The following is a 10,379-nucleotide window of genomic DNA, read 5'->3' as shown; positions in this document are numbered from 1 at the left end:
TTCTTTAGTGTGGCCTACCCATCACCCTAGCTTCATCTTCTGCTCACTACCCTACAAGCACAGCAAAGTTCCTCGTATTCCTGAAAAGGGCTCCAAAGCTGCAAACATTCCCTCAACCTCAAAGCCTCCATTTATATTATTGTGTCCTGTGAGAAGCCCTCCCCTATCTTCCCTCCTAGGCCAAGTCAGACATTCCTGCTACTGGTCCCACTGCATCCCCGAGTCTCCCTGTCATGGCACCCGACCTCACTTTATTTTCATTGACCATTCAAATGTCTACCCATCTTACAGAAAGGGTCTCTGTCTCTTGCTCACTGTGGTATCTCTGAGGCCTACCCCGTCACATAGCAAATGCCCAATAATCCCAGACCCATGAATCAATCCAAAATCTAAACCTAAGTACATGGAGACCTGATGTTTAATTGAATATAAATGTAATCTAGCTAAATTACGGCCCAAGCATACAACCATATTTTACAGCCTTTTGAGGTTATGTTTCATAAACTTCACTTTTTAAAAAAATTACAAGTTTTTTATCTGAATGGTGCCTAGTCATGTCTCAAAAGCCAAATTTCACCACAATTTATAGAAGCTAAATCTACTCAGAAGGAGAGTATGTAGTAAATGACCTGGACTTTTCTCCTCACCTTCAATGGCAAAAGAATACAGTTGTCTGGTTTTCCAACCAGTCATTTCAAAAACTAATGCTTAAGGCAGATTTCAAGGCGAGGCTTATCACAATAGACCTCAAATAGTGAGAACTGAATTCTAGTAAACCTTGACTTCGACAATGTACAGTCTATTTTCAAATACATGACTAGGCATTATAAAGAATAAAGCAGGTCTCATACTGACCTAGAAGAACGACTAGGATAAACATTTTGCTCATCAAATAAGTATTAAGCAGCTTCAATGTGCCAAGGACTATTCTAGGCCTTTGAGAAGCATCAGTGAGTAAAAGGAACAGGTGTCTGTGTCTGTGGGATCATAGAGTACGTATGCTAGTGGGGGCTGAATAAACAATGTTATAGGACTGTCTGTGCAGTGTGATTCTTTCTGAAAAATGTTTATGCATTTATGTAGAAAGAGAAAAGGTGTGTATTTGTGTCTATAAAAGAAAAAAAGATCCACGTCTTGGAAGAGTGTTTGGTTTTCATTCCATAAGCATTCCCTGCTTCTGCAATTTAAGAAGCATTTAGGGGTACCTGGGTGGCTCAGTCCTTAAGTGTCTGTTTTCAGTTCAGGTCATGATCCCTGAGTCCTAGGATCAAGCCCTGCACTGGGCTCCCTGCTCCACAGGAAGCCTGTTCTCCCTCTCCCACTCCCCATTTGTGTTCCCTCTCTCACTGTGTCTCTGTAAAAAAAATAAATAAATAAAAAATTAATTATAAATCTTAAAAAAAAAAAAAAGGAAAAAGGAAAGAAAAAAAGATGCATTTAGAAATAAGTGACTCCAGTTACAATTCTGAAAGACTGAATCTGAATATTTGTTTTTAAGCAGATTTATATAAAGGGTTTAAGATAATGCCTTTAATCCTTAAAAACATCTACAGTACTTAACAGATTTAGTTTAAGAAGAAAGTTAATACTGGCTTTGCACAAATTTGTAGAGAAGGGCTGGGCAGTAGACGGGACCTAAGACAACCTTTCTGGCCACTGGTAATCCTGAGTTGGTGATTTTATAATTTTGAATATAATCTTGAAAATAATATAATTTACAAATTAAGAAAGCTAGTCGTGGAAAAATGCCCACCTTCCCTGAAATCAAAGCCATCAAAAAATAAAACCATGCATCATTAATAATGATCACCATGGCATCCCCATCATTATCTTAAATGTCTAATAACTGAGGACTGAACAAACACTATCTGTCAGAGGGTACATGTAAGCAATCATTAAACCTAATTTTGAGGAAGAATATTTAATGACATAGGAAAATGTTGTGGTATTTGGTTAATTCCTTCTTAAAGCACAAAGGCATAGTTCTACTACATACGTATCGCTGACTCTAGGTGATAGGGCCAACTTTTTTGTGTCTTACTTTTTGTGCTTTTGTAATGTACTTATTAATTTTCTACAATAAAATTTATATTAAATTTTATCTGGTTATAAAAGTATTTGAGTCACACAAAGTTCTCAAGTACTACTGCTTTTTAAATCCTACATTTCCTTTCAGCATTTAGCTTCTGCCATGCTACAACATACACTCAAAAAATGGATTAAAAGAGAATATATCAAAAAGCTCTTTAAATACTTTTAGAAAGAAAGAGTAATGAGAATAATTTACCCACAGCAAAAAGAATAAAAAAATTAAGGTACCAAGTAAGACATCACTATTCATCTCTACTTGCCTTTAAGTTTTCAACCTTTTCTTCAAATGATTTGAAAGTTGGGGAGTTTCTATGGAGAGAAAGAAAAACAGAGTTCTATTACAAACACTGAATAAAACTCACTAGCTTGGCGTCATTAGTTGACTGTATTCCTCTTCACCATTATTCTCGGTCAAAGAAGAGACTGATAAACTGTACATGTGTGTGCAGGCACACACACAAATCATTAGGTAGGACATTACTAGGGAAAATGATCCGTTTCGGGTCTAAGATTTTGACAACACCACCTTCAGTTCCACAAACGGCCTGTCTCAGTCATACGGGACAACAGTTGGAGTCCAGTACATGTGTGAGGAGAGGGAACAAAGGCACGTAGAACATCGATTCTGTCATTTCACCCATCTAGTCATGCCACTTTACCTTTGGTGACCGTACTATACTTTAAAACTCGAGTTTAAATTCCCATGTTGCCTGGCCAGAGTCCTACAGTAGTAACCCACATCCCCAAGCAGGACAAGCAGACCACGTAAGTTTCCATGAACAGGGATCCTGGTTTCCAGGGAGCAGCATAAGAGACCAAGAAAGGGAGACCGAAAGGAAGAGATGTGGTTTCGTCTACATCACAAAGCTTCCCCGGGGGACAGAGCACTCGGATCCCAGGCCTTCACAGGCCTTCCCACTCATCTGTATTAATTACGGAGGATCACAGCACCTATGTTGCTCACATCTGGGTTTCCAAACTGCCAGACTTCACCTGACCTCAAATATCCTTCATGTTACCCTAGATGGAAAAGGTGAAGAAGGGAATACGGGGGCTCCTCCCTCCCACAGTGGGGATGGGCAGCCAGTGGCAAGGGGCGGGCCCCCAGATACATCAGTGACTCTTGGGAAGCTGTTGGCAATGCAAGTCCTCAGGTCCCACCTCAGGCTTACAGAAATCAGAAACCAGAGGAGAGGCCCAGCCAACAAGGGGCTTTAACAAGCTCTCCTGGTAGTTCTGAAGTTTGCTACAAGTTTAGCCAAGCATGTATGATTAAAAGTCCCCTGCCTCCCTAGAGAGGCAAGCGTGGTAATAACATATACCACTTGCACGGGTTTTCTAATGAAAGTGGACTATACAATTAAATCACAGCTGGCTCCAAATGTCACGGTGGGATGAGGGAAGTGGAACTGGAAGGATGGAAGAGAAGAGGAGCAATTAAAGCTAATGTAGGCAGATGTGGTGGGACACGTATTAGAGATGCGAAAAAGCAGCTTCGTTAGATGAGTCGTGTTCATGTTTTCAATTAAGCAGATTAAAGATATGAAACAATATTATGGGTTTTCAAAATATATGAGTTTTTTTTTTAATCACAAATCTTGAATGCATCTCTCATACCCTCTTAACATCACACGTAGAGTGAATGAAAACTGACAGATATGGACACTCAGCTTACGTAGAGCAGAACCCCAGGTCTCTGTTTCAGAACAGTTCAAGTTCAACATCTAAGTAAAGAATAAGTACTAAGTAAGATCAAGTACATTTTATAAAAATATACTTTACCTCATAGCAGGCATGCTAATTGAATGTTGAATGGAGCGGATACTAAGAGGCAGCATTAAAAAGAGATAGACATGAAATTAGTACTGTGATTAGACATGATAAAAACCTTCTTTCTAGAAGCTTATTCTTTTGGCACCATGAAGACTTAATCTACTTTTTGAGGTGGAGGGGATCAAAGTCATTCCCAAAATAATTTATTTTTATTCATGAGCCAATTTGTTTAAAATTTTTCAAAAAAATTTTTTAGTTTATTTATTAAAATAATCTCTATACCCAACATGGGCTTGAACTCATGACCCCAAGATCAAGAGTCACATGCTCCACAAACTGAGCCAGTCAGGTACTCCTTCATGAGCCAATTTAAATCACATAAGTTGATAGAACTAATAATTCAACCTTACATTTTATAGCACTTTGGAAACTCCAGTGCTTTCACTGTGGGTCATCTAGCACCAAGGCTCAGAAGTTAAATGATTTACCCAGGGTCATAGTAGAATCAAGAATGGAACCTGGGTCTTCCTGATTCCTAATTCAATGTTCACCGCCTCCCCTCAAACAAACAAACAAACAAACAAAAAAACGAAGCACACAAAGAGGCGCACGGGCGCGCGCACACGCACACACACACACACACACACACACACAAATGAGGCTGGAGAAGGGCTCCAGCAGCTGCCTTTCTCCCACAGATTTGTGATCAGACCAAAATAAATCCCCTATTTGACAACTTCAAGTCAGATCAGAGATCACTCCTTAGTAGTAGTATTAATTTTCTAGTAAGAGACACTTGTATTTCATCCCCATTAACTAAATGTTCTTAATGGTCATTCAAATACCATCTGGTCCTTTGTTTTACCAGGACCAGCTTCCTTCTCTAGGGCAATGTGGTTCACTGACCACCCAGGTTCAAGGTTATCTACTCTCAGCCATCTCCCATAGAGACCGCCTCACAAAATGAAAGTACTTTACTATTATGGCTCACAAAGTCACTGTAAATTGATGATATGATTGCTGTCCTTGAAATATTCTGATCACTGGCACAGCACTTTTGGCAGGAAATCTTTCCTGCGGTTAAGCTGGACAGTCCAAGGTATTCTCAATTATATTTGAATATTGCATGTGTGATTTAGTTTCCTCAAAAAAATCTGTTTTACAAATGATAATGCGTTTCAAAAGAAGCTCCCGCAATCTAGTTTTGCACTAATATGTAGTGACATGGAAGTATGATCTTGACATAAATCAAAATATGCTTGCAGTTCACAATCAAAATAACTGGTAAAATATTTGGACATTCATACTTAATGTCATACATGACAGAAGCAAAGAGCCATACAGCTCACCATTCTCTCTATACTATAAGAGTGGTAGATAACTTGGATATAAGACTATTCTCTAAGAGGAATTTGCTAATTCTTTTCCTCCTTGATCCACTGCAGTTGGCTGGATCCATATTTGAAGGACAAAGAGGAATAAAAATCATCCCTCTTAGTTTACAATTCTAATTGTTTTAATTACAGTAGTTTGCGATAGACTTCTAAAGAGTCTGTCTGCATAATCACATTTCTTCAGCCACTTTCCATCATCCTCAGTGATGATAACTGGATCAGTGGAGCCCAACCACAACTAACCTCCTGCTCATCTACAAATTGTTTGTGCTGAACAAAAGGGGGGGGGCAAGAAGAGACCAATTAAGGTTCTTTTCTTATCCTGGGATTTTGTAATTAGGACACTAAGCCATTGGTCAGTTAGTGGCTAAGTACGTGAGCTAATAAAGTTATGCAGGCTTAGGTGTCGAGGAAGACCTTTTATGGGACCAGGAAGGGCAAAGCTGCACGACAGCAAAGGAAGCGAGTTCCCAAAAAAGTACTGAACAGAAGCACAGAGGGAGGTAGAGGAAAGGAAGGAGAGAGGACCATGTGGGGATGGTTAGGGGGCGGGGGGGAGCAGGTGGGAGAGGAACAGTGGTTTCCTTGGTTTCTGGAAGCGACCTTGATTTCTACCAGCTTTCCAATCAACACGCCTAGTCTGGGTGGGTCCAGGACTTGCTTCCTTTCCTCTTCTTGGATTCTCTTTCTGTGAAGCACATTCCCCTTCTTAGGTCAGCTAATTTACACAATATTTTGCTCCTCATAACCAAGACTCTTCACTAGAACATTCATTTTGGCAGAAATTACCAAATTCTGGCAAAAGGAAGAGACTTACAGCTGAATGTGTGATAAACTACTTGTTCGTGGGACTCACAGACTGAATTCACAGTATTGACAAAATGAGGAAATAGGTGGCAAAACTGCCAATTTCAGAAGTCCACAGCTAATCCTAGCCACTGTTTCTAAGCACCATGTAAAAGCTCATTCCTTCCAATGGTCATTTGGGGAGCTCTGTGCCCTCTTGAACATACAAGCTAGTTAAGAGGGAATGGGGTCAAAGGCAAAGTGAAAGAAATAATCATAAAATGCATTCTAAGTGCATCAAGTTAATCGTAGTAAATTCAACATCTGGAGCACAAGTTACTTCAGGATTATCCTACATGTAAGAAATCAGCCCTGGGGCCCTAAAAGTTGAAGAAGGGAATTGTAAGTCACCCAGAATTATCAGGAGATGGAGAATGGAAACAAGAAGGCAGTGGAGAGCTACGCACGAGTCTAATCAAGGGGTCTCCCCCGATTAAGAAAGTAGATAGATGGTAGTGGAACATCAATGCAAGGAGACGTCAGGAAGAAAAAGGGAAACTGACAAATAAGGTTAACAGGAGAAAACAATAATATTGGAAATACAGATAACTTTTTAAATGTTTGATTTTTACACTTATTACAAGAAAGGACTACCAATATCCTTCCAAGAAAACCAAGTCAGAAGCTGACAATCTGGGGCACTTACGTTATGAAGCACCTCACCGGCCCCAATGATTTCTGCAGTGTGACTTGAAGAATGTTAAAAATAATCATTCTGAGAAATCTAAGAAACAATGTAGCATCTCTTGTAAGGCCTTCAGGGTCCTACTTGCTAGTGTTGAACTTCCATTAGCCGTTAGCCGCAAAGACAAAGGGAAGAATACACATACTTAATATTTATGTGGGAATACATAAGGAAAAGCAAGGAAGTGATAATGATAAAATGTTTATTTTGTGATAAATCACAGAGCTGAATTTGGTTGTGAGCACCTTTCTTTAGGTTTTGTATTTCACAGTAAGGATAAAAATACACTCACTGAACAAAGAATGAGATCAAAGTAACACAGATTCATACAAAGTGTGGGTCTCCCTGCATCTGAGGTAGCCATGTTGATAGGGAGTACAAAGAGTACCCAGCGATTTAAAATCTACTCAGTTATTTGAACTTCTCTGTAATCCACATATAGATGAAATTCCATTTTGTTGGTGGCTAGTTTGTAATTCCCAGGGCAGCTGTTCTTGCTCTCCTAGATTCCCTATGGAAAGCTACACAAAGCTCAACTTGCCTCAACTTACCTAACATCTCCAATCTCACTGAAGTTTAACTATGGAAAACTTCAGAAGCAAAAAGCCATGTTGCTGGGGGGCCAGAGCGGTCTCTAATAGATACATTGTGAGGATTAGTTAACAACCATACAGCAAATATTGTTAAAATTTTTCCATCTTGAATGGCAACCCTTAAATGTGTAGTATCAAGAGTAGTAATGTAAATCTGGGCTCCTCAAAACACTGACCAAAAAAGAAACCATATGGCAACCAGGTTCTCACTAAATGCTTCTCAATCTTGTATTTACTCTTACTTTAGAAAAGTTATTCTTTCAAAAGACTGAATTTTTTTTTTTTTACATTTTCCTTGTTTCTTACCCAGCTACTTGATCTCTTCACCCCTAATCACTATGAAGAAGGCGCATAAAAGGAGGAATGAGGAGGAAGGAAGGAGTAGGTAGGACACAGAGAAAGGAGGGGTAGGGTGAACAGTTAATGCTTACTATGTGCCAGGCGCGCTATCTGTGTATTATTCCATTCTGCCCTCTTGGTAATTCCTTGACTGAAAGTGATAAACCAAGGTAACCACCGGGCAGTGCCTAGAGGGACATATTCTTCAACCATCATGGCTTTGGGGAAGCAAAACAATGCAGAGAAGAAGAATGCTGGCTCCAGAAGTAGGGTGCTGCTGGGGTTCAAGTCTCAGCCTTCAACCACTTAGCTGTGTGACCTTGGGGAAGCCACTTAATCTCTCGATGGCTTTGTTTCTTCTGTACAATCAAATAAATAAATAAATAACAGCACCTCCTTCAGCGGGACTATACAGAGCCTTGCCTGGAGCATAATTAATTCACCATTATTATTACTACTACTACTACTGAGGACTTTAATGGAAACACACGTTAACATTTATTTCACATTAGATTATATTTAAAACTTTCACACTGTACCATTATTTCAGTGGGAACTCGAACCACACAGTCCAGACCAGGGGCTGGCACATGGCTAGCATTCAAACAAATACTTCTGAATGAAAGAATGAATGAATGAACGACTGTGGTAACTGAAATTAGGAAATATGGGCGTGAAAGGGAGAAAAGTTCAATAAAGCTTCCCAAATTCTAATCAAGAAGCACTCTCTGAGAGAGAAGATGTCATTTCTTTTCCCATTAAGTGGTGGAAATTTTCAGCAAAACAGAATTGTCTGGAGTTACTTTAATGAGCCCCCCCCCCACAAAAAAAATGTAGAGGTTTTTATGAAGAAAGACACACATAAAAAGGAGAAACTTCCTTTGGAAATAAGGGCAAAGTTAATGAGCACTTCCTCCTTCATATATCAAAGGTACTGATAAAGAGACTACTGAATTACTATACTATACTCGAATACTAAAAACTGAGGTTTAATACTGGCACCAAGGAAAATGAGAAGGCGCTTTCAAAATACCTCTCAAAAAATTAAAATCATGAGTCAAAGCTCAGCATGTATGTGTAGAAAATAAGTAAACAGGAGAGGGGTGGATATGAATGTACCACCCGGGGGTGGGGGGAGCTGGCTGTCCCTACAGGGCCTCCCATTACCCTGCCCCATGTCTGGCCGTCCCACACCTAATTTTCAGGGCATTCAAAACAGATCTCTCCATCTCTCTTATTTCCTCTGCTTCGTCCTCCTCACACACCCACTTCTGGTGTAAGACAAATTTCTAAATCCCAAGTGCCAATTTATTAACTGACAATGTGGCATAAAAACCGTTGCCGAATCTAATTCACGTCAGCAAATCATCCACAATCCAGTCAGAGAGAGAAATCATCGCCTCAGGCTTGCTGGGTAAGCAGGGACTCAAAACAAAGGGTAGTTGACAGGATTAACCAGCTATTTCCAGCACTTGGCATAAAGTGCTGGATCAGTCTCCACACCAGAAAAGGCCCTGTTGGGACTGAAACCGTCTACACCCACTTCCAGGTTCCCTCTCCTTGGACAGTTTCTGGGGCCAGTACGGTTCCCTGGACTCACTGATCTAAAAAATGTAGTCTTTCTTTCTAGAGGTTTTCTATTATGTATTTCTAGTACATATGTTTTCATATGTTTTTATGATATCCAAACACATTAAATCAGATTACGATCAGGGCTTCTTGGCCTAGAAATGATTTACGTGACTTTAGCCAACTTTTAACCTGTGAAAATTATAAAATTTAGCTTTTAGAAGATAATCTCATGTCTCTAAATTTCCAAGTTTTAATCAAAACCCTTACTTTAACCTCCACATATCAATACATGCTATATTATTAACCGAGGAAAGTCAGAAGAAAGGCAGGCAGGGGCCAGGGCTGGCTCCTAAAAGGATTATTCTACAACACCCTGGAAGGAGCCCTCCACCCTTTCCCAGGAGAACAACTCCCTGATAGGCAAATGAGCATATGGACAAAAACCTGATTGGATGACAGGTGCATATTAACCAGATTAATACAACCCAACAGGGTGCCTGGGTGGCTCAGTGGGTTAAGCCAGTGGGTTAAGCCACTGCTTTCGGCTCAGGTCATGATCTCAGGGTCCTGGGATCGAGTCCCACATCGGGCTCTCTGCTCAGCAGGGAGCCTGCTGCTTGCCTCTCTCTCTGTCTACTTGTGATCTCTCTCTGTCAAATAAATAAATAAAATCTTTAAAAATAATAATAATAATAATACAACCCAACATCTCATAAAAACCCCTAGACTTAGAAACTCCCAACGATAACCCTCTCGGGTCTCCTCCCTCCTGGGGAGTTTTGTATCATCCTCAGTAAAACTGACTCTCACTCAACAAACTTGGCTTTGCTGCCCACCACTCTTCATCTGGTTTACCTCTTTATTCTTCCAAGCGCCATGACCAAGAACCATGGGCTCTGAAGGAAAAAAAAAAAAAAATCCCCCACTCCATCCACTCAAAGATTTTAAGGTCTTTCCATATAAAAACCGTATCTGATTTGTGGTTATGTTCTTTGGACCTGTCCCACAAAATGCAATCTCATGTTAGCAGAATGGATTATATGACTGAATATCACTCAACCCAAACAACCTGAGATAAAATGGTCT

General features: G+C 40.0%; 1 protein-coding gene across 8 annotated transcripts in view; it reads right to left on the bottom strand.

The window, feature by feature from the left end:
* The window catches only part of LOC309859038 (tumor protein D52), a 211,291-nt gene that overhangs the window by 113,982 nt on the left and 86,930 nt on the right, over nucleotides 1-10,379 (bottom strand). For 5 of the 8 annotated variants that reach the window (XM_082719446.1, XM_082719451.1, XM_082719448.1 and 2 more), the window contains 2 exons: nucleotides 3,874-3,915; nucleotides 2,352-2,400 (listed from right to left, as the gene is read on the bottom strand). In XM_082719446.1, the coding sequence (XP_082575572.1) occupies nucleotides 2,352-2,400; nucleotides 3,874-3,915 (91 nt within the window). The remainder of the gene's footprint in view (nucleotides 1-2,351; nucleotides 2,401-3,873; nucleotides 3,916-10,379) is intronic. The other 3 variants (XM_082719454.1, XM_082719452.1, XM_082719449.1) reach the window with 1 other exon arrangement.

The sequence above is a fragment of the Mustela nivalis genome (assembly GCF_964662115.1).
Source record: "Mustela nivalis genome assembly, chromosome: 2".
Lineage (NCBI taxonomy): Eukaryota > Metazoa > Chordata > Mammalia > Carnivora > Mustelidae > Mustela > Mustela nivalis.
Note: the sequence above shows the minus strand (reverse complement) of the source record. Positions and strands in the feature narration are given on the sequence as shown.